Here is a 25,703-nt window from a genome sequence, read left to right on the forward strand (position 1 = left end):
CCAGAGTAGTGATGCTAGTCGGGCGGGAGGGTGCGGGCAGCGATCGGTTGAAGAGCATGCATTTAGTTTTACTAGCATTTAAAAGCAGTTGGAGGCCACAGAAGGGGTGTTGTGTGACTTTGAAGCTCGTTTGTAGGTTTGTTAGCACAGTGTCCAAAGAAGGGCCAGATGTATACAGAATGGATGTCGTCTGCGTAGAGGTGGATCAGAGACCAGAAGCATCACCAGCAGCTAGAGCGACATCAATGATTTATACAGAGAAAAGAGTCGGCCTGAGAATTTAACACTGTGGCACCCCCATAGAGACTGCCGGAGGTCCGGACAACAGGCCCTCCGATTTGACACACTGAACTCTATCTGAGAAGTAGTTGGTGAACCAGGCGAGGCAGTCATTTGAGAAGCCAAGGCTATTGAGTCTGACGATAAGAATGCAGTGATTGACAGAGTGGAAAGCTTTGGCCAGGTCGATGAAGACGGCTGCACAGTACTGTCTTTTATCAATGGCGGTTATGATATCGTTTAGGACCTTGAGCATGGCTGAGGTGCACCCATGACCAGTTCAGAAACCAGATTGCATACTGGAGAAGGTATGGTGGGATTCGAAATGGTCGGTGATCTGATCAATTATCGTAGAGTTATCGGTGGTGACAGTGTTATGTCGAGGCACAGATCTGGGGAAGGGTACCAAAAAAATGATTTAGCATTGAAGATCCCCAAAAACACAATGGCCTCCATCATTCTTAAATTAAAGAAGTTTGGAACCACCAAGTCTCTTCCTAGAGCTGGCTGTCCAGCCAACTGAGCAATCGGGGGAGAAGGGCCTTGGTCAGGGAGGTGACCAAGAAATCGATAGTAACTCTAACAGAGCTCCAGAGTTCCTCTGTGGAGATGGGAGAACCTTCCAGAAGGACAACCATCTCTGCAGCACTCCACCAATCAGGCCTTTATGGTAGAGTGGCCAGACGGAAGCCACTCCTCAGTAAAAGGCACAGGGCAGCCCGCTTGGAGTTGGCACCTAAAGGACTGTCAGACCATGAGAAACAAGATTCTCTGGTCTAATGAAACCAAGATAGAACTTTTTGGCCTGAATGCCAAGCATCACTCTGCAGGAAACCTGGCACCATCCCTACGGTGAAGCATGGTGATGGCAGCATCATGCTGTGTTTGTATTTTTCAGTGGCAGGGACTGGGACTCTAGTCAGGATCGAGGGAAAGATGAACAGAGCAAAGTACAGAGAGATCTGTGATGAAAACTTGCTCAAGAGTGCTCAGGACCTCAGACTGATGTGATGGTTCATCTTCCAACAGAACAATGACCCTAAGCACACAGCCAAGACAACGCAGGAGTGGCTTCGGGACAAGTCTCTGAATGTCCTTGAGTGGCCCAGCCAGAGCCCGGACTTGAACGGGATCTAACATCTCTGGAGAGACCTGAAAATAGCTGTGCAGCAACGCTCCCCATCCAACCTGACAGAGCTTTAGATGTTCTGCAGAGAAGAATTGGAGAAACTCCCCAAATACAGGTGTACCGTCCTGCAAAGCTGTCATCAAGGCAATGGGTGGCTACTTTGAAGAATCTAAAATATGTTTTGATTTGTTTAACACTTTTTTGGTTACTACATGATTCCATGTGTTATTTCATAGTTTTGATGTCTTCACTATTACTCTACAATACAATGTAGAAAATAGTACAAATAAAGAAAAACCCTTGAATTAGTAGGTGTCCAAACTTTTGACTGGTACTGTATATGTTTTTGTACTCGTTGCCTGATTTATGAACCATTTGTCTCTTTTCATTTGTGAGATCTTTGCCTTTTCCCGTGTTGATGGATGACAACGGGATTTTACATGTGTTACCTAATTTTTATACCCAGTAAAACAGGAAGCCATGGAAGGCCACAATACAGTTCCTTAAACTGAGATTCATTTTCAAAAGTAGAATGATGTAATTTAGTTTGTTTTTATTTCTTTAGGGGTGCCAACAATTTTGACAGCTATCTTTTTGAGAAAAAAATATTACTTGTTAAACAAAATCTCTGTCTCTGAGCAATTGTATTAGTATAATATAATCTAATTTCAAATTGTTTTGGCATACAATGTAGCTCCATATTTGTATTATCTATTTTATACAGTCTTTTTTTCCTCATTTTTATCAAGGGTGTGAATTATTTTGGACCTGACTGGAGGAGCAGAGGAGCAATTTACTAAGAGAGAACTAGCTCAGGCCTTTGCTGCTTCCATGCGAAAGGGAATTGTTTTAATCGTTTTACATATTAAGAGCCAAAGTCCTTTTGTGTGGAGATGTGGAGCGCTAAACCATTTTTCATGGCTGGAGTCACATTCATTAAGATTCTGTTTGATCCTCATTCCAGGGGTTCGCTGGAGGAGCTGAAATATTAAAGTGACAAGAATGAGTTGACACAGAGTCATTTAAAAAGTAGCGACAGAGCAGGAAACCATCTGCTTACTCAGTGGGATGTGTGTATGTGCTTATGTGCTAAACATGTCTTCTCAGTACAGTATGTGATCTGTAATGAGGTAGCAATTTCCCTTAATTACTTCTGTTAAGAAACTGTGTTTGCATATTTAGGTTCCTTTTTTGTTTTCGTTAGCCTTTCTGACTGAATGCTTATGGCAAATCAGTTGATCCTGGACTTACTCACTATACGTTAGAATAATTACTGTACTGTAGCATACCCTTAGTTTGAAGTTTTAGTATGTACAGTAACAGTCTGTACTAGAACTTAAAATGAAGGGTAAACTATGGAGAGTTTTCTCCCCCAATGTATTGCAACACATGAGGGAGTGACAGTACACAGCAGGGTGGCTTTCTTTGCTGTAATACCTGGGAGACAGTGGGTTAGTGTTTGTACTATACTGTACGTGGGCAGCATTCCCTCAGTGCTGTTCATACAGTAGGTGAGAATCTTTTTAACTCCTCCTTTTCAGAGGAACAGAAGTTTTTAATCTTTCACCTGCTAGCAACAGGAAAGCCTCTCTGCTCTGCTCTCTGCTTAGATAATGACTGAAGCTCCACTAATTTGTCCCTGAGTCTCTCAAACAGTGACACATCAGCGTTTATTTCCACCTCTCCTTATTAAAATACTCTTTGATTTATTTTACTGTCTTGTGTTCTTTATGGATGTTTTCACATTATTGTTAAATACAGTACTGTAGGTGTGGAGTCAGATTTGGAGTAGTTGTATTTGTTTAGTCCCATGGGAGCAGTGTGATATACCTTTTAGCTTAGTTTTCAGTGTCTGTGGGTTTACTTTCATAAGCATTGGTCTTTGTAAGTGGGCTTATCCACAGTGAGGAAATGTTTGCTTATGAAACATTGAGTCCAGACTGTAGGATTTGAGAGGGTGGCGCAGAATGCCACAGACTGACAGGCTAGATCCCTCTCTAATAATGGCTTTAGGAGGATCTTAAGGTATATGCCAACAACCGACACACATCCTTCTGCTCTATGTTATTCTATAGACCATTGATCCTTTATATATCCTATTCATGTAGGCAAAGCCATATATGTATGTGCATTTCATATAGTCCATGAGCCAGACTATTAGTTTCTCCCTTGTGAAAGGGCAAGGACAGAGTACAAGGAAATGAACTTGTTTGTCATTAGTGAGGATTAGCTTGGCTAACTCTGTATTGGGCTTGTCCTGTTGATCTTTCACAAGCAGCAGCGTCAGCTTCAGAGACTTACAAGCTTTTTGTTTATATACCATTGGATCAGGGACATAAAGGGGTCTGCCTGGCTTATTCGGGAAGCCGGTAAAATGTCATAGACAAGCTGTCTGACTGTTATGATCCCTTTCTTATTGTGACTGGAAACTGGGGGTGAGGGGCGGGTAACAAATGAGCAGGTTGATGTTTATTGGCATGAATCTTTCCCTGTGTCACGTTGTGTAGAGATGACCAAAACGCAGCGAGAATGTGGATGCTCATCTTTATATTTATTAAATAAAGAGAACACGAAAAAACAACAAAACAAAGAACGGCAGACGACAGTTTTACAGGCTATACGCAGCAGTACAAAATACAACTACCCACAAAAACCCCAGGTGAAAACAAGCTCCTAATATATGACTCCCAATCAGGAACAACGACGTACAGCTGTTCCTGATCGGGAGCCACACAGACAAAGAAATAGACAAACCAGAAAACCATAGAAAACCAAAACCAGAACATACACTAAAACCCCGGAATACATAAACCAAACACCCCTCTAATACTACACACACAACCCGAACCATATGAAACAAATACCCTTCTGCCACGTCCTGACCAAACTAAAATACAAATACTCCCTCTACTGGTCAGGACGTGACACCCTGGATGCAGAACTGAGCGTTTTCTGTCAGGTGGGCCAGCTGCAAAGTTAAAAATGGCTATATTGTAAAAATGTATGAAAACAAAAATGTGCTTTTTGGTCTTAATTTAAGGTTAGGCATTAGGGTTAGTAGTGTGGTTAGGTTTAAAAATCAGATTTGATGACTTTGTGGCTTTGCCAGCTAGTGACCACTGCAGAGCTGCCTCCACAGCAAGATTCAAGACAATAATTGCCAACCTGCAACACATTACAGAGTGTGTTGGCACGTTACATATCAATCTGATTAATTGATAGATGGAAAGTCCACCTATGTGTCCATCCGTCTGACCATATGTCTGTTGTGCGTTTGAATATGCGTGTGTGCTATTGTGTCTCATTGTGCATCAGAATCATCTTTCTCCTTCTGTTCAGTCAGTTGGATGTCAATGTTGGCTGTCAGTGTCAAGCTGGGGAGGAACAGGTAATGGCTTTGAGGAGAGGATTGCTCATGTTCTCTCATTCTGCACTTTTTCCTTTTTCGCCACTCTTTTGTGCTTTCGTCATTTCCCCCCAACCCTGTTCACGTTGTCCCACTTTACCTTATCCCACCTTATCATCCCTTTTCTAATACCTTTCCAGCACCTTCCCCGCCTCAGGGGTTCAGAGGGAGACAGAAATTGAAAGAGGAAAGATTTGGCTGATGGCGGGGAGATGGCCCACTTTGTTTTATGTGCTAGTTGTCAATTCCCTCATTGAATTTCCTCAGTGTTTCTAAAGAACCCCTTGTGAATAGTACCCATAACCATAACATGCCAATGTGAATTAACTTAAGACCTGTATCTGTCACGGGCTGGCTCGAGGAACAACAGGAGAGGTAGAGTCAGGCGCAGGAGACAGAGAGAGTTCGTGACCACCCTTCTTTATTTGAAGCACTGTACGTGGTCGACAAGGTATAGGGGCGCAGCCCTGAACGATTCTGCGGTGGTGTACACAAAATAAAAGAAACCACTGGCAGAAGGAAAAACTAAATACACGTTCTTACGAACACACAAAACCCGGACAAGCAACACAATCACGTACAACCACATACATCCTACGCTAACCTAAATAACCCCCCCTTACTAATGACTAACCCAAAACAGGTGTGTGCCTACCTAGACCTAACCAAACGAAAGTGAAACAAAAAGGGATCGATGGTAGCTAGTAGGCCGGCGACGACGACCGCCGAGCTCCGCCCGGCCGAGGAGGGGCGCCACCATCCGTCACTGTCGTGACAGTACTCCCCCCTGACGCGCGGCTCCCGCAGCGCCGACGCCGGCCTCGAGGACGCCCGGAGGGCGAGGCGCAGGGCGATCCGGATGGAGGCTGTGGAACTCCCGGATGAGCGCTGGGTCCAGTATGTCCTCCACCGGTACCCAGCACCTCTCCTCCGGGCCGTACCCCTCCCAGTCCACGAGGTACTGCAGGCCCCTCGCCCGGCGTCTGGAGTCCAAGATGGACCGGACTGTGTACGCCGGGGGCCCCCCGATGTCCAGGGGGTGGAGGGACCTCCCGTACCTCATTTTCCTGCAGCGGACCAGCTACCACCGGCCTGAGGAGAGACACATGAAACGAGGGGTTAATGCGATAATAAGAAGGAAGTTGTAATCTGTAACACACCTCGTTTATTCTCCTCAGGACTTTAAATGGCCCCACAAACCGCGGACCCAGCTTCCGGCAGGGCAGGCGGAGGGGCAGGTTCCGGGTCGAGAGCCAGACTCTCTCCCCTGGGGTGAACACCGGGGCCTCGCTGCGGTGCCGGTCAGCGCCGCTTTTTGTCGTACCCTGGTTCGTTCCAGGGATTCCTGCACAGCGTTCCAGGTCTCCCTTGAGCGCTGAACCCATTCCTCCACCGCAGGGGCCTCCGTCTGGCTCTGATGCCATGGCCCCAGGACCGGCTGATAACCCAACACACATTGGAATGGTGATATGTTGGTGGAGGAGTGGCGCAAAGAGTTCTGAGCCATTTCGGCCCATGGCACGAACCTTGCCCACTCCCCTGGCCGGTCCTGGCAGTAGGACCGCAGGAACCTGCCCACCTCCTGGTTTACCCTTTCCACCTGCCCATTACTTTCGGGTGAAACCCCGAGGTCAGACTGACCGAAACCCCCAGTCGCTCCATAAACGCCCGCCACACTCTGGACGTGAACTGGGGGCCTCGATCTGAGACGATATCCTCGGGCACCCCGTAGTGCCGGAAGACGTGGGTGAATAAGGCTTCTGCGGTCTGCAGGGCCGTAGGAAGACCGGGTAACGGAAGCAGACGGCAGGACTTAGAAAACCGGTCCACAACGACCAGGATCGTAGTGTTGCCCTGAGACGGCGGGAGATCGGTCAAGAAATCCACCGCCAGGTGGGACCATGGTCGTTGTGGAACCGGGAGGGGTTGTAATTTCCCTCTAGGCAGGTGCCTGGGAGCCTTACTCTGAGCGCACACCGAACAGGAGGAGACATAGTGCCTCACGTCCCTCACCAAGGTGGGCCACCAGTATCTCCCACTAAGACCACGCACTGTCCGCTCAACCCCTGGGTGACCCGAGGAGGGAAGCGTGTGAGCCCACCGAATCAGCCGATCGCGAACATCGAGCGGAACGTACTTACGACCCACTGGACACTGCGGAGGAGTAGGCTCCGTCCGTAACGCCCGCTCGATGTCCGCGTCCACCTCCCAGACCACCGGTGCCACCAGGCAGGAGGCTGGAAGTATGGGAGTGGGATCGGTGGACCGTTCCTCGGCGTCATGGAGACGAGACAGTGCGTCGGCCTTAGTGTTCCGGGAACCTGGGATATACGAGATGTTAAACCGAAATCTCGTAAAGAACATCGCCCACCTGGCTTGACGCGGGTTCAGTCTCCTCGCCGCCCGGATGTACTCCAGATTGCGGTGGTCAGTCCAGATGAGAAAAGGGTGACGTGCCCCCTCAAGCCAATGTCTCCACACCTTCAGGGCTCTGACCACAGCCAACAGCTCCCTGTCCCCCACATCATAGTTACGCTCCGCCGGACTCAACTTCCTAGAGAAGAAGGCGCAGGGGCGGAGCTTTGGGGGCGCCCGAGCGCTGGGACAGCACGGCTCCTACCCCAGCCTCGGACGCGTCCACCTCCACTATGAAGGGCAAAGAGGGGTCCGGGTGCGCCAGCACCGGAGCGTCGGTGAACAAAACCTTCAGACGACTAAAGGCCCTGTCCGCCTCCGCGGACCACTGCAACCGCACCGGGCCCCCTTCAACAGTGAGGTAATGGGAGCCGCCACCTGACCAAAGCCCCGGATAAACCTCCGGTAGTAATTGGCAAATCCCAAAACCGCTGCACCTCCTTCACCGTGGTGGGAGTCGGCCAATTACGCACGGCTGAAACGCGGTCACATTCCATCACTACCCCTGATGAGGAAATGCGATACCCCAAGAAAGAGACGGCTGGTTTGGAAAACTCACATTTCTCAGCCTTGACGTATAGGTCATGCTCCACCAGTCGCCCAAGCACTTTACGCACCAGAGACACATGCTCGGCGCGTGTAGTGGAGTAGACCAGAATGTCATCGATGTACACCACTACACCCTGACCGAGCAGGTCCCGTAGAATCTCATCCACAAAGGATTGAAAGACTGCGGGGAGCATTCTTTAACCCATACGGCATGACGAGGTACTCATAATGGCCAGATGTGGTACTAAATGCCGTTTTCCACTCGTCCCCTCCTCGGATACGCACCAGATTATATGCGCTCCTGAGATCCAATTTCGTGAAGAAGCGCGCCCCGTGAAATGACTCCATCGCCGAGGCGATGAGAGGTAGTGGGTAACTGAAACCCACTGTGATGGCATTTAGACCTCTATAGTCAATGCACGGGCGCAGACCTCCCTCCTTCTTCTTCACGAAAAAGAAGCTCGAGGAGACGGGTGAGTGAGATGGCCGAATGTATCCCTGCCTCAAGGACTCAGTGACGTATGTCTCCATAGCCGCTGTTTCCTCCTGAGACAGGGGATAAACGTGACTACGAGGAAGGGCAGCGCCCACCTGGAGGTTTATCGCACAGTCTCCTCGTCGATGAGGTGGTAATTGGGTCGCCTTCGTTTTACTGAAGGCGATAGCCAAATCGGCATACTCTGAGGGAATGTGCACGGTGGATACTTGGTCTGGACTCTCCACCGTAGTCGCACCGATGGAAATTCCTATGCACCTGCCCGAGCACTCATTTGACCACCCCTTAAGAGCCCTCTGTCCCCACGAAATCTTAGGGTTGTGAGTGGCTAGCCAGGGAATCCCTAGAACCACTGGAAATGCTGGGGAATCGATGAGGAAAAGACTAATCCATTCCTCATGACCCCCCGCATTACCATGACCAGAGGCACAGTGACCTCCCTGACCAGCCCTGACCCTAGTGGTCGACTGTCTAGGGCGTGCACGGGGAAGGGTTGGTCCAACTGGACCAGGGGAATCCCTAACTTAGCCGCGACCCCACGGTCCATAAAACTCCCTGCTGCGCCTGAATCGACTAGCGCCTTAAACCGGGAGTGAGGGGAGAAACAAGGAAAGGACACTGACACATACATGTGACGGACAGGGGGCTCTGGGTGAGGCTGGTGCTGACTCACCTGAGGTGTCAAAGGAGCGCTCTGCCTGCCCTCTGGACTCCTAGGGGAGTCTCCCCAGCACCGGTCCACAGTGTGCCCTCTGCGACCACATGAGGTGCAGGAGCGACCTCCCCCTCCAGTCTTCCTGGCTGCTGCCCCCCTATCTCCATAGGCGTGGGAGCAGGAGGACTGGAGGGTGGAATGAGCAGGGCCCGGGTCGGACGTCCGCGGGCGGCCAGCAGATTGTCCAGTCGGATGGACAGATCCACCAGTTGGTCCAGTGTGTGGGTCGTGTCCCGACAGGCTAATTCCCGGCGGACGTCCTCCCTCAAACTACAACGGTAGTGATCTATAAGGGCCCTCTCATTCCACCCTGCTCCCGCGGCCAGGGTCCGGAACTCGAGAGCGAAGTCCTGCGCGCTCCTCGTCTCCTGCCTCAGGTGAAACAGCCGCTCACCCGCCGCTCTCCCCTCCGGGGATGATCGAATACTGCCCGAAAGCGGCGGGTGAACTCTGGGTAGTTGTCCCTGGCTGAGTCCGGACTGTCCCACACGGCGTTTGCCCATTCCAGGGCCTTACCCGTGAGGCAGGAGACGAGGACGCTGACGCTCTCCTCCCCCGAGGGAGAGGGACGAACGGTCGCCAGGTATAACTCCAACTGGAGCAAGAAGCCCTTACACCCAGCGGCCGTTCCATCGTACTCCCTGGGGGAGCGAGTTTCACCCCACTGGTACTGGGTGCTGTGGGTGCTGGTGGGGGCGCAGGCTGTTGACCTGCCGCGTTCAGGGGGCCGAGAGCGCTGTCGGTCCCAGCTCTCCATGCGCGCCAACACCTGATCCATGGCGTTCCCCAGCCGGTGGAGCAGGGTGGAGTGTTGGTCGACGGTTTCCTCCATGGACATGGCTGGCGCTGAAGCTCCTGCTGACTCCATTTAGTTACGGTACGTGATTTCTGTCACGGGCTGGCTCGAGGAACAACAGGAGAGGTAGAGTCAGGCGCAGAAGACAGAGAGAGTTCGTGACCACCCTTCTTTATTTGAAGCACTGTACGTGGTCGACAAGGTATAGGGGCGCAGCCCTGAACGATTCTGCGGTGGTGTACACAAAATAAAAGAAACCACTGGCAGAAGGAAAAACTAAATACACGTTCTTACGAACACACAAAACCCGGACAAGCAACACAATCACGTACAACCACATACATCCTACGCTAACCTAAATAACCCCCCCTTACTAATGACTAACCCAAAACAGGTGTGTGCCTACCTAGACCTAACCAAACGAAAGTGAAACAAAAAGGGATCGATGGTAGCTAGTAGGCCGGCGACGACGACCGCCGAGCTCCGCCCGGCCGAGGAGGGGCGCCACCATCCGTCACTGTCGTGACAGTATCGAATAAATCAAATAACACAGACTTTTTTTACACCTGTTTGTGTGTGTATATGTGCCCTCTTCTTCTCTGATGTATGTGTCGTCATCTTTAATCTTCCTGTCCCATTGTTCTCTATAGACCACAGGTGAGTGGGAGCAGCCCCTGCAGAATGCTGAATGACAGCACCTGCCGAAGGTACAAACAGCAACACTACAAACAATGAGCTTCTGTTTAATATCAAGTGTTCATCTGTTTCCTGCTCCTACAAATTGCATCACTGGTGTGAGCTTTAATCAGGGGTGGGAGGTGACATAGAGAGAGAGAGTAGAGAAAAAATGAGGGACAGAAATGGATATATACTGTATGTATTTCTCTTTTTCATCTATTCATATGATGATTAACTAACTCAGGAGTACCTCATTTCATCATGTACTTATATATTTTCATATACTGTAAGCTATTGTGTAAGGACTAGCAAGCAGAGACCAAAACGGAAACCAATTCTTCTTCTGCCATGGGTTTATAGGTTTAGTTGAAGGACTGGAACCTAATGGTACTGACAGAAGAACACCGGGGGCTGTTCTTCACTGCCACGGAGGAAGCATAACTGAGCAGCTCAAATGCACATGAATGATGTTCTCCTGTTCTCCAATCCACACAGTGATTTAGTGAGAAGTGCACTGTATATTGCAAAGGAATCTGAACGGCAGCTTTATGATTCATTCTCCATCATGGTTCTGTCTGTCTGAAATGATCTCTGGCTATTTGCACCCCAAGTAGACCCTTAGACAAACACTGTGCTTTGTTGGAGAATAAGAGGAGAGTGGATGAGATGGGACAAATGTAGGTGGATGGTTGTTGCGAGGAGTGGGTCTTGGGTATGGTTATAGGGCCAGGAGATTTCCTTATTTTTCCAATCAGAGCATGAACAACTTTGGGCCCAAGTTGTAGTCTTTAACAATGTTTTTAATTCCCCAACTGTGGTACTCAGGGCTGTAAAAACTAAATGGGGCTCCTCAGGAAGGTGGTGTCTGGCCAGCTGTGGGGCCCCACGTGGGCCCTCTGTATTCCTCTGTGTTCCTGTTTTCTAGACGTCCTTTGATCAGATAATTGCCCCTCAAACCCAGAGTTTGAAGGCTCTGAGAGTCGCTATGGCGACGCGGCTCTCCATCCTCTTTTTCCATTGAGTAGTCTTTAGTGGGTCTAGCTTGTGTGGGAAGGATTGCCGGGGTTGCTGAAGGAAACAGCGTGACATGCTCCATGGGGCACACTGGCCAGTTATATTGTATCCCTTTGAAAACCAACACAAAAGAGCATTTTATATGTAATGCCAGTGTTAAATGAATCAGGTTCATGGTGAAAGTTAGGTCTGTATATGATTAGAATACAGTTTTACATTTAAAATGTAAGATAGGACACCCTTTGCATGGGTGGACTCCTTCACCCTCCGGAGATTTGCAGAAAATCACACAGAGGGACGTGTGTGGGTCTGTTGGTGTGTGTTTTGCACAGAGAAAAGCCCTGTGCTGAGTTGAATTGGTCTCCTACGCTGTGCAAATAGCCCATCTTTGTTGCTATGCTAATGCCCCACTACAGACCATACAATGGCTTCCAGATGCATAATGACACAATCAATCAAGCTAGCATCTTGTTTTATAGCAGTGATCAGATCACAAACACTCCAACATACACATCGCACCATACTAGATCCTCTCTCTCTCTCTCTTCTCCTCATCATTTCTGTCCAGTGCACTCTCTCTCTCTCTCTCTCTCTCTCTCTCTCTCTCTCTCTCTCTCTCTCGCTCCCTCTCTCTCTCTCACTCTCGCATTCTTTCTTTCTGACTCTCTCTAATGAAACCACAGAGTGCAGGTGTAATTAAAAAATATACATACACTACCATTCAAAAGTTTGGAGTCATTTAGAAATTTCCTTGTTCTTTAAAGAAGAGCCATTTTTTTTGTCCATTAAAATAACATCAAATTGATCAGAAATACAGTGGAGACATTGTTAATGATGTATATGACTATTGTAGCTGGAAACGGATCCTTGTACGCCTATGTAGATATTCCAAAAACAGAGGCCCATTATCAGTAACCATTACTCCTGTGTTCCAATGGCACGTTGTGTTAGCTAATCCAAGTTTATCATTTTAAAAGGTTAATTGATCATTAGAAAACCCTTTTGCAATTATGTTAGCACACCTGAAAACTGTTGTCCTGATTAAAGAAGCAATAAAACTGGCCTTCTTTAGACTAGTTGAGTATCTGGAGCATTAGCATTTGTGGGTTCGATTGCAGGCTAAAAATGGCCAGAAAAAATGACTTTCTTCTGAAACTCGTCAGTCTATTCTTGTTCTGAGAAATGAAGGCTATTCCATGCGAGAAATTGCCAAGAAACTGAAGATCTCGTACAACGCTATGCACTACTCACTGGCTCTAACCAGAATAGAAGTGGAGTGGGAGCGGGATGCCCCGGTGTCCAACTGAGCAAGAGGACATTAGAGTGTCTAGTTTGAGAAACAGACGCCTCATAAGTCGTCAACTGGCAGCTTCATTGAATAATACCTGCAAAACACCAGTCTCAATGTCAACAGTGAAGAGGCGACTCCGGGATGCTGGCCTTCTAGGCAGAGTTGCAAAGAAAAAGTAATATCTCAGACTGGACAATAAAAATAAAAAAAGATTAAGATGAGCAAAGGAACACAGACACTGGACAGAGGAACTCTGCCTAGCAGGCCAGTATCCCGTTGTCGCCTCTTTACTGGTGTTTTGCGGGTTTATTTAATGAAGCTGCCAGTTGAGGACTTGTGAGGCATCTGTTTCAATTTGATGTTATTTTAATGGACAAAAAAAAATGTTTTTCTTTCAAAAACACGGACATTTCTAAGTGACCGCAAACTTTTGAACGGTAGTGTATGTCCACCATTCATATCAGCGTGCACACACACACACACACACACACACACACACACACACACACACACACACACACACACACACACACACACACACACACACACACACACACACACACATTATAGTAGGGGAGTGTCATAAGCTTACTATGTTATTGGTTTTTAAAGCTTGTTATTGTGGAGCTTTCAACTTTGACTTGCTGTCACTAGTTTTGAATTCCTTTGCATTCTTTTTTTTATATCCCTGTGACATGCCTCAATTGCAAAATACAATTTGAACTTCCTGAAATTATTCATACTAGGATAGACAATTGGCACGTCAGTGATGGATATCAACATCACGCATTCGATTTTTTTCTTATTTTCATATCTGATTATGTTGCCTATACATTTTTTTGTGTGTGTAAGTAGTTCAGGGATGTTACTGGTGATTTCTGTGATTAGCTCATCCACCAGTCTGTTGTGAAAAAAAGTGATTCTTTGCTGTGGGCTGATTTGGGTATATCTCTATACACAATTATTCCTACAAGAAAAACAAAATGATGCTTATACTTCCATAATGCTTTCTGTTGCTGATAGACTTGTAACTGTAGGTGACTCAACACAAAAAACTATTTCCCCCTAAAATGCTATGGCAAATGCCTAAGAGATTATACGAAGCTCCAAGTAAGCACACAAATCAACACAGAAGTACAGAAGATTCTGAAATAGGACATGGTTTATTGAACACTACAAAGCATGTTTGACATGGGCATGAGTGATCAGCTCTGACATCCTGCAAACCTGTTTATACAGCTTCGTAAAAAAAACTCCTGCTATAATAAGAACAATATTAATAATAATACAATTATTTTTTATGAAACAACATTACTATCAACTCTTCCATCTTTCAGTAGACCCATATTTGACTGACTAATGCTACTGAAATGGTTGTAAGATTTGTCTTCTGCATACATCAGTCCCAAGTCTGCAGTCAACCGTTTTACATCATAAAAGGATTATGTATTATGCTTATGGTTTGCAGTAGTGACATTTTATTATTTTCTTAAAGGCACTTTGGAAGTCTTTGTTGAAATATGCGTAAATGATGGGGTTCAGTAGAGAGTTGGAGTACCCGAGCCAGTTAATGACGTCCTCGAGCCACTTTGGCATTTGGCACGACTGGCAAAAGGGCATTACCAGGGCGACAATAAAGAAAGGCAACCAGCAAAAGATAAAAGTGCCCATAATTATACCCAGCGTCTTCACTGTCTTGCGCTCTCTGGCCATGGCCATCTTCTTCTTTGCCTCCATGTTCTTATCTTGTCTGCTCTCAAAGAGCGGCTCGGAATTGGGGTTGTTGGGGAGTGGCAGGTTGTTTTTTGAGTTGCTGTGAACCTCGATGATCTCCAACAACTCGCCGTGCTTGACCGCACCGTTTACGCAGGGGGTCGGTTTGGGCTCCACGCTCCTCTTCCAGCTTTTACTCGGGTCCCCGTTGGTCCTCTTGTGGAAAAGAGCAGGGGACAGTGCCAAACAAGAATCAGACACTTTCTTTTTCTCTGTTTTACGCACTGTTCTCCTGATTCTAAACCTGGCGGCTTTGAATATCCGTCCATATAAGACCAACATGAGTATCAACGGAATGTAGAACGCGCCGAATGTCGAGTAGATTGTGTACCAGGGGTCTCGACTTATCATGCACTGCTCGGGATTAGCTATGTCCTCCGCTTTACTACTCGGCTGGGAACGCATGATCAACATTGGTGGAACAGAGATGGAAAACCCGACAAACCAAGTGACACTGATCAGAACGGCCGCTCTTCTGGGCGTCCTCTTCTTCATATACTCTATAGGTTCGGTAATGGCCCAGTACCTGTCCAAGGCGATGGCGCAAAGGTGCAGTATAGATGATGTACAACATAACACATCTAAAGAGATGAAAATGTCACATGGTACCTGTCCGAGAGTCCACCTGTTTAAGACTTGGTAAAGGGCCGCCATGGGCAACACCAGAACCGATACCATCAGATCAGTCACGGCCAGAGACCCGATCAGATAGTTCCCTACATTCTGAAGATTTCTCTCCAGGGCGATGGCTGCAACCACACACGCGTTCCCAAATACGGCACAGAGGATAAGCACGGCAAGGAGAAAGGACGTGAAGATTTGGGAACTTAGTTTCACCTCCTCTGCATCAGCTGTCGAGGTTTCGTTTTGGAAATCAAATGGAAACCATGCGGCCGTCGTGTTGTTTCTTTCCTCCATGTTGATTAAAAAGGATGCGCTCCTCAGTTACTACGTTTCAGTTCCAGTGCGCAACAGAGCTCCATCCTTGGAGAGCATTTGGTGATCTGAGATGGATTCTTTGCGCCCTTCGCATAGCATTGCATACACTCCCTGTGCCGGGGGGTGAAGACTGACGAAACCGTATATTTATACCAGTGATGGAAAATACGTCAGTTGCCTGTGAGGTTGAAATAACGATTTTCTGTGCGCACCAACAGGTGGGCTCTCTCTGGGAGAGTGCGGGCAGTGAGATGCAGGCGCTATCGTCACTAGGACATTACCAACAGGTTTTGATAGAACAGCAATGACAGTGAATTGGCATGGAATATCCCACCTCCCCCCAAACACACACCAATTTTAAAGGTTTATGTATTTATTATTCACAATGTTTTGTCAAGAGCAATAGCAATTATTCTCGAAAACCACAACTAGAACGGAAACAGTAGGCTACATATGCCTAGCCTTTCTCAATGTTAAAAATAATAAAAACGAATCTGCCATTGCTGTTCTTGCTTCAAAATAAAGATGTTGAATGTATATAAGTTTCCCCTCAGATCAGAGAGGAAACTTCTATACACCTCGATGTGAGCAGCAGGGCTGATGCTGCCACCTGGCGTAGGCCTAGATGGCAGCGTGGATGACTTGTGTGGTATGGTACATATTTTTATTCTTTTTTGTTTGTTAGTATAGTGCATCTGACTCTCCGTAACTACAAGCAATGACGTAATTGTCCTCTAACTTTCTGTATTCCACCAAATTATTCTTCAATGAAAATTCCTCGTTTTGAGGGAATGCAAAGGAATTTGGAAATTCCAGGTAGGATATTTTATGTCTTAAGTATGGCCATTGATTGAAATACCATCGTCATAAACATTTGCATAGAAATTATTTGGCTACATTTACAAATGTTGGGCTATCAACTTAATCGCCGCCCGAGACTAACGTTAGGGGTATTTTGTTGTTTTGGTTTTTGCTTGGTGGATTTAACGTTAGCTCAAACTGGATAGTTTTGTTATTGGCTATCCCTATAAAATAAATAGTACGCCAAATTCATATTAATACACATTTACGAATATCCAATGTTCTGGTATCCTTTCCTTAGGAGGAAAGAGATGCTCCGTGCCTGTGTGTTGGCCTGTAGCCTACTGTGCCCTCTTTTTCATTGCTGTTCTCATCTGCCACAGAATCAGACATAGGGCTCCATGGTCAAACCAGGGAAGGTGGCTATTTTCTGCTGCAGAAGGTTTCGTAAAGGCTTTGTTGACGGAACATGCATCCGGTGGGTGAGAGTGGGTTACTTTTCCAGTTAGCATTGTGTATGGAAAGCACATAGGACATGATTCTAGTTATGACTCCCAAGGCAGTTGTTCAGAGGCCGTATATATCAAACATCTCAGAGTAGGAGTGCTGATCTAGGATCAGTTCCCCCCTGTCCATGTACTCTTATTCGTTGTGAACTAAAAGGCTAAACTGATCCTAAATCAGCACCCATACTCTGAGATGTTTACTCTGATGTGCCCTGCCTTAGACTGCAAAAACATCCAAGTAATGGTGGGTGTAGGGAAATTCCACGTTAACAGATTTACAGAGTTACAAAATTTGATTTCAAAGTTTAAAGGGGCAATCTGCAGTTGCTACATCCATTTTTGTACGTATACATTAATTATATGTACCCATTGATTCTTGAAGAATATAACTTATTAATGCCTTACGATCTTTAGTTCAAATGTCATACCCCATCAGAACCTGAAATATATATTTTTTTAATTGTCAATGTTTGTAAAGAAAGTAAATGCAAAACAAACACTATATAGCCTCAAAACATGGTTAAAACTGTAATTTTGATATCATGGAAGGTCAGTCCTTGTGTAACCGATGTGAAATGGATAGGTGAGTGTAACCGATGTGAAATAGCTAGCTAGTTAGCGGGGTGCGCGCTAATAGCGTTTCAATCGGTGACGTCACTCGCTCTGAGACCTTGAAGTAGTTGTTTCCTTGCTTTGGTGGAGCGATGAGTAACGATGCTTCGAGGGTGGCTGTTGTCTATGTGTGCAGAGGGTCCCTGGTTCTGGGCGAGGTGATGGATGGAAGCTATACTGTTACACTTGCATCCATAGCTCTATCAATTTGAGAGTGGTTACATTTCTCCATACCCATCCCTCAGCTTTTTATCGAAGCAGGGAAGAACAGTTTGTTATTGTTTCTAATGCTGATTGCCCCTTTTAACAAACCATACAACTCTATGCACAATGACTTCTTTAAACAATTTCCACTGAAAATGTTACACATTTACTGGAAGAACTGTGCAGATGTAAATCTCCCTCAGTTTTTTATGCGAAAAACATTTTTCTAAAACTCAGTTAAATATCTTCTCCGAATTGAGATTCAAAGAAAGAATGGGGTGTCAGCTATGACATGACACCTTCAGTTTGAATAAAATCAATTTTGGTTATTGAACTGGAGGAAGTGAAGTGGATTTACACCCGGTAACAGAATTATGGTAATGGTAATTACATCATAGGTCCTTGATCTGTACTACACAGATGTTGATGTATCCTGAATAGGTAGAAATATGCAATATCCTCCTTCGCATATTTGGGTATTATTCTTCACTGGCTATTATTCTAATGAGCTCTGGCCCCAAACGATAGCAAATTTTGAACTTACAGAAGGCAAATTATTCCCCCAAAACTAAATATAAGTGTTGATTTTAGTTGGCAGGGGTCTTTAATTCAACATGATTGTGTTTTCATGTGTTTCTCATACCCTTTAATTTTCTGTTAGATGTTTTCTAAGACCCCTTTTCCATCCGTTTCACCAGAAATCAAAGCCTTTACTTATTCCACATTTTTAAGATTGAAAATTGTAAAACATTTTTACCTACGCTTTCATTTCCCAAAAATATAGACTCTTAGCTTTCATTTGACCCCCAATTTGATATGCTCCTATGAACTTCACACATTGGTCCTCATAGGGCCTTTTACATGGAAATGCCCTGTATTAAAGGTCAGTAGCTTCAGTCCAAATAATCCTGTCATTCCCTTATAAAGTTCATGAATACAGGGACGAGAAGGAGGTAGGCTAGGGATAACGATGATGTTGACAACGACGATGGTAATATGTTGATGATGTTTTTGTTTTTGTCAGCACATTGTTGATATGTCATTGACGAGACAATCTAAGAATGCACAGAGCACTTTACTTATTAGGCAACTTTGGCTTGCTATACTTTTGTGCTGCTGCTATAATGTTGGTCACTAGTAGGTCTACTGTATATATTTGTATTGATGGCTGTCAGCCCTATGACATGATGTATTAGCTTAAAAAATCTTAAGGAAGTTTGTTCTGAAGTGTCTGTCCTATATCTGAGAAATATAAGAAGGATCAGGAAACATGTATTATTATTTTCTTAAAATGTATTTAACCCCTTATTTTTGGCACTAAACAGTCTCCATATACGGTACCAGTCAAAAGTTTGGACACACCTACTCATTTATTTGAATTTTTCTACTATTTTCTACATTTTAGAATAATAGTGAAGACATCAAAACTATGAAATACCACATATGGAATCATGTAGTAACCAAAAAAGTGTTAAACAAATCAAAATATATTTATATTTGAGATTCTTCAAAGTAGCCACCCTTTGCCTTGATGGCAGCTTTGCATCGTTTCTTCCATTCTTCTCTGCAGATCCTTTCAAGCTCTGTCAGGTTGGATGGGGAGCGTCGCTGCACAGTTATTTTCAGGTCTCTCCAGAGATATTTGATCAGGTTCAAGTCCGGGCTCTGGCTGGGCCACTCAAGGACATTCAGAGACTTGTCCCAAAGCCACTCCTGTGTTGTCTTGGTTGTGTGCTTAGGGTCATTGTCCTGTTGGAAGATGAACCTTCGCCCCCGTCTGAGGTCCTGCGCTCTCTGGAGCAGGTTTTCATCAAGGATCTCTCTGTACTTTGCTCTGTTCATCTTTCCCTCAATCCTGACTAGTCTCCCAGTCCCTGCCACTGAAAAACATCCCCACAACATGATGCTGGCACCACCATGCTTCACCGTAGGGATGGTGCCAGGTTTCCTGCAGAGGTGACGCTTGGCATTCAGGCCAAAGTTTTCAATCTTGGTTTCATCAGACCCTAGAATCTTGTTTCTTATGGTCTGACAGTCCTTTAGGTGCCTTTTGGCAAACTCCAAGCGGGCTGTCATATGCCTTTTACTGAGGAGTGGCTTCCGTCTGGCCACTATACCATAAAGGCCTGATTGGTGGAGTGCTGCAGAGATAGTTGTCCTTCTGGAAAGTTCTCCCATCTCAACAGAGGAACTCTGGAGCTCTGTCAGAGTTACTATCGGTTTCTTGGTCACCTCCCTGACCAAGGCCCTTCTCCCCCAATTGCTCAGTTTGGCTGGGCGGTCAGCTCTAGGAAGAGTCTTGGTGGTTCCTAACTTCAACCATTTAAGAATGATGGAGGCCACTGTGTTCTTGGGGACCTTCAATGCTGCAGACATTTTTTGGTACCCTTCCCCAGTTCTGTGCCTCGACACAATCATGTCTCGGAGCTATACAGACAATTCCTTCGACCTCACGGCTTGGTTTTTGCTCTGACATTCACTGTCAACTGTGGGACCTTATGTATGCCTTTCCAAATCATGTCCAATCAATTGAATGTACCACAGGTGGACTCCAGTCAAGTTGTAGAAACATCTCAAGGATGATCAATGTAAACAGGATGCACCTGAACTCAATTGACTCTCATAGCAAAGGGTCTGAATACTTATGTAAATAAGGTATTTTAAATGTATTGCGAAAATGTCTCACTTTGTCATTATGGGGTATTGTGTGTAGATTGACAATAACTTCATTTTATTTAATCCATTTTAGAATAAGGCTGTAACGTAACAAAATCTTGAAAAGGGAAGGGGTCTGAATACTTTCCGAATGTGCTGTACTTCCATAGATTTTTTTCAACTGATATCGGGGGACCTTAAGGCAAATCTTGTGAGGCCTGTGGGCAACAACCGATATGTACATGTTTGTGAGAGTCTCCCCTTTTCACAGAGATGTATAGAAAGGGAGAACGGGAGAACACCATCGTGTTCGTGAGAGTCTCATCTTTCCATAGAGGGGTCATAATAATTTGTAGCCTACTACAGACGATTTTGTGAGAAGACCGATTTTCGGGATGTCTCATCGTCTGACAAACATTGCTCTAGCTCTGTCACCTTTCACCGCAGTGCATCATTGGCAGATGTGGTGGTTTGAGACGCATCCAATGCATATATCTCTAGCTTAAACTGACAGATTATTATGGGGATTATTTTATTGTGCTAATTATATTTCCTTGGGGGCGTGGGGTTAAACTTTGATTATTTAAATCAGCTGTGTAGTGCTAGGGCAAAAACCACATTCCCAGTGGGTCAGAAGTTTACATATACTCAATTAGTATTTGGTAGCATTACCTTTAAATTGTTTAACTTGGGTCTAAAGTTTCGGGTAGCCTTCCACAAGCTTCCCACAATAAGTTGGGTGAATTTTGTCCCATTACTCCAGACAGAGCTGGTGTAACTGAGTCAGGTTTGTAGGCCTCCTTGCTCGCACACACTTTTTCAGTTCTGCCCACAAATTTTCTATAAGATTGAGATCAGGGCTTTGTGATGGCCACTCCAATACCTTGACTTTGTTGTCCTTAAGCCATTTTGCCACAACTTTGGAAGTATGCTTGGGGTCATTGTCCATTTGGAAGACCCATTTGCGACCAAGTTTTAACTTCCTGACTGATGTCTTGAGATGTTGCTTCAATATATCCACCTAATTTTCCTACTACATGATGCCATCTATTTTGTGAAGTGCACCAGTCCCTCCTGCAGCAAAGCACCCCACAACATGATGCCGCCACCCCCGTGCTTCATGGTTGGGATGGTGTTCTTTGGCTTGCAAGCCTCCCCCTTTTTCCTCCAAACATAACGATGTTCATTATAGCCAAACAGTTCTATTTTTGTTTCATCAGACCAGAGGACATTTCTCCAAAAAGTATGATCTTTGTCCCCATGTGCAGCTGCAAACTGTAGTCTGGCTTTTTTATGGTGGTTTTGGAGCAGTGGCTTCTTCCTTGCTGAGCGGCCTTTCAGGTAATGTCGATATAGGACCCGTTTTACAGAAACTTTTGTACCTATTTCCTCCAGCATCTTCACAAGGTCCTTTGCTGTTGTTCTGGGATTGATTTGCACATTTTGCACCAAAATACGTTAATCTCTAGGACACAGAACGCGTCTCCTTCCTGAGCAGTATGACAGCTCCGTGGTCCCATGGTGTTTATAGTTGCTTACTATTGTTTCTACAGATGAACGTGGTACCTTCAGGTGTTTGGAAATTGCTCCCAAGGATGAAACAGACCTGTGGAGGTCTAAAAAAAAATTCTGAGGTCTTGGCTGATTTCTTTTGATTTTCCCATGATGTCAAGCAAAGAGGCACTGAATTTGAAGGTAGGCCTTAAAATACATCCACAGGTACACCTCCAATTGACTCAAATAATGTCAATTAGCCTATCAGAAGCTTCTAAAGCCATGACATATTTTCCTGGAATTTTCCAAGCTGTTTAAAGGCACAGTCAACTTAGTGTATGTAAACTACTGACCCACTGGAATTGTGATACAGTGAATTATAAGTGAAATAATCTGTCTGTAAACAATTGTTGGAAAAATTACTTTTGTCATGCACAAAGTAGATGTTCTTACTGACTTACCAAAACTATAGTTTGTTAACAAGAAATTTGTGGAGTGGTTGAAAAACTAGTTTTAATGAGTCCAACCTAAGTGTATGTAAACTTCCAACTTCAACTGTAACAGGCTGACTATTCTGCTCACGTCGCATGCACGAGTGTTGCAAAATAAATGTAGAAATCTACATTATTCAATTATTGCACCCACACTGCTCGCGCGCACCAACGAGCGTCTGCGTTGCCAAAGGCTAAAATAGAAATCAGTTATATTTCTGACGCAGATCGTGCTGCAAGTCCTGCCTCTCACATCTCCTCATTGGTTTTTAGAAGCAGGTACCCACGTGCCATCTCCTCATTGGTTATACCCACGTGGGTGACTGAAAGACGAACGAGGTCAGTGGCGGTAATGCACCTAATTTATGAAAGTTGCCAATCGAAATATAAAGTCAAGAGAAGAAAAGGCCTGGAAGGAAGAGAGATGACTAGAAACGATTCGGTTGACCGTTTTATGTGTGGATTAATTGGCGGAGTAGAGGACCTTGTGCATTTCAGGTAAAATAACAACTCAATGTTTATATCCCAGGACAAATTAGCTAGCAACAGCAAGCTAGCTAAATAGGACAAATTAGCTAGGAAGTGCAAGCTAACTAGCTAAATTTCCATAAATGTGTAATGCTTTTCGACCTGTCTCCAAATGAATATAATTGGTTCAGAGTTTGTTTGCTATTTTAACCTGCGTGTCGTGATCGCGTTTGGTGTGGGGGGACAAAATAAATGTATGTATGATGGCACACACGCACAGCCGGTTTGGGATCACGGTAAGAAAGACAAGTGCCGGTAAGAAAGACAGAATAATGGAGTTATGTGTGTAATGGTAAATCAAACATTCATACAGGTTAGTTTGTTTAGTATTTTGCGAGATTATTTTTGACCATTTTGTTGAGCAGACTAGAAGACCACAGTGGAGTCCTTTTTTTTTTTACACTGTTTACAACAAGCACACATTTCCTGACCTTGCTTTGTGACCGTGTCTGGAAAGGGGCAAAGTTACACCTTCGTCTTTGATAATGTCGTCACCCATCATCTAAACCATGTAACAGAGAGATTGTTCGGTTGTCAGTGGCCAATATTTACATAGCATTTTAGTCATTTAGCAGACGCTCTCATCCAGAGCGACTTACAGTAGAGTGCATACATTTTCCCCCCCTTTTTTCATACTGGTCCCCAATGGGAATCAAACCCACAATCCTGACGTTGCAAGCGCCATGCTCTACCAACTGAGCCACACAGGAGCTGCAGTGTATTTCATTGAGAGACACTTACACTACTGTGCAGTGTGGACTACAGGTACTACTCTGGTTCTGGTCTGACTGACCTGTAGAAAAGAGCAACGCCTTCTCTTGTGGAGATACCCAGGTTCAAGTCACCATACGTGGCTACTGTAAGGCTCTTCAGCCAGTGGCCGTGAAGGGTTTCTTCTGAGGTTTGTCTCACTGCTTTATTGGTGCAGGGCTTGCAATATATTTGGTGCTCATTTATAATCTGGAGTATAAATATGCCCTGCTATGGTGCGCGATACACACACTTGCACTGCACATACCAATGAAAAAATGTTAAGCAACGGTAAGGAAGACGTCTGTACTAGCGGTTGATTTTTGTGTTTTTGATAAAGTTGCTATTCTTGTTCCAAGAGGAGTTCAATTCGTTTTGGTTGATTGCTGTTAATCTCAAGCCCTTCCACAAACCACTCTCTTCATGTGTTGCAGTCTGTCTCTGTGATATGGGTATTTGAATTGGGGGGACTAGTGCATGTCAAAAAGCCCTCAGTTCTGCCCAAAACGAACGACTCTCTATTGCCTCTGAGTGTTCTCTCACAATGACACTCGACAGACTGATTGGAGTGCTCTCATATCATATGTGAACATCATGTGCAAAGGGAAAAAAGAGATGTTAATGTCCCCTCCCCTTCCAAAATTCAAACGATGCGAGCACCTGCGAAATCATTATTTGTCCAAATGATCAGTGACAACAAATGAGAGTACCTAGATGTCTACTTAAGCCCCTATAGCTGCAACCCCCGTGGCCACATCTTCTGTGAGCCCTGCCTCCACACGCTGGCCAAGAACAGGCCCGCCAACACCACATGTCCCTTATGCCGCACCCTCATCTCACACACTTTTCCAGAAAGGTGAGCTACGGTGTGAATTTATGGTGCATACTCCTCCCAATGGTTCCCTTATTGAGAATGACTAGCTGTTTTATCCATACTTGTAAATGGTATAGATGCTCTTTGATGAGCGTTTTAACAAAATGTGTTTAATTGCCTTTTGCTTTCAGAGCTTAACCAGTCAGCTAAAACTTTCTTTCCAAAGGTCTACCAATCACGGAAGCACAGCTGTAAAAAAACTAACTGTGCTAAATGGGCTCTTACCAACTGCCGAAAACATTTCAGCATCTTTTGGGGTGAGGTATATTGTGTATTGCTTGCAGTCAGTGTAAAGTACTTAAGTACAAATACTTTAAAGTACCACTTGAGTAGTTTGAGGTATCTGAATTTTACTATTTCTATTTTTGACAACTTTTACTTCACTACATTCTTCATTTTGGCTCCCGAGTGGCACAGTGGTCTACGGCACTGCAAGAGGCGTCACTGCAGTCCCTGGTCCGAATCCAGGCTGCATTACATCCGGCCGTGATTGGGAGTCCAATAGGGCGGCGCACAATTGGCCTAGCGTTGTCCGGGGTAGGCCAAGCCCTTGTTCTTAACTGACTTGCCTAGTTAAATAAAGGTTACATTTAAAAAATATATATATACAGTGGGGAGAACAAGTATTTGATACACTGCCGATTTTGCAGGTTTTCCTACTTACAAAGCATGTAGAGGTCTGTAATTTTTATCATATGTACACTTCAACTGTGAGAGATGGAATCTAAAACAAAAATCCAGAAAATCACATTGTATGATTTTTAAGTAATTAATTTGCATTTTATTGCATGACATAAGTATTTGATACATCAGAAAAGCAGAACTTAATATTTGGTACAGAAACCTTTGTTTGCAATTACAGAGATCATACGTTTCCTGTAGTTCTTTACCAGGTTTACACACACTGCAGCAGGGATTTTGGCCCACTCCTCCATACAGACCTTCTCCAGATCCTTCAGGTTTCGGGGCTGTCACTGGGCAATACGGACTTTCAGCTCCCTCCAAAGATTTTCTATTGGGTTCAGGTCTGGAGACTGGCTAGGCCACTCCAGGACCTTGAGATGCTTCTTACGGAGCCACTCCTTAGTTGCCCTGGCTGTGTGTTTCGGGTCGTTGTCATGCTGGAAGACCCAGCCACAACACATCTTCAATGCTCTTACTGAGGGAAGGAGGTTGTTGGCCAAGATCTCGCGATACATGGCCCCATCCATCCTCCCCTCAATACGGTGCAGTCGTCCTGTCCCCTTTGCAGAAAAGCATCCCCAAAGAATGATGTTTCTACCTCCATGCTTCACGGTTGGGATGGTG

At 45.3% G+C, this 25,703-nt stretch overlaps 1 protein-coding gene across 1 annotated transcript; it reads right to left on the reverse strand.

The window, feature by feature from the left end:
• Positions 1 to 13,920: 13,920 nt before the first annotated feature.
• On the reverse strand, positions 13,921 to 15,815 carry LOC106563372 (5-hydroxytryptamine receptor 1A-beta). Its single transcript, XM_014128875.2, has one exon. The coding sequence runs from the start codon at positions 15,457 to 15,459 to the stop codon at positions 14,224 to 14,226; it is 1,236 nt and encodes a 411-aa protein (XP_013984350.2). The 5' UTR covers positions 15,460 to 15,815; the 3' UTR covers positions 13,921 to 14,223.
• Positions 15,816 to 25,703: the final 9,888 nt, after the last annotated feature.

The sequence above is a fragment of the Salmo salar genome, chromosome ssa11, assembly GCF_905237065.1.
Source record: "Salmo salar chromosome ssa11, Ssal_v3.1, whole genome shotgun sequence".
Classification (NCBI taxonomy): domain Eukaryota; kingdom Metazoa; phylum Chordata; class Actinopteri; order Salmoniformes; family Salmonidae; genus Salmo; species Salmo salar.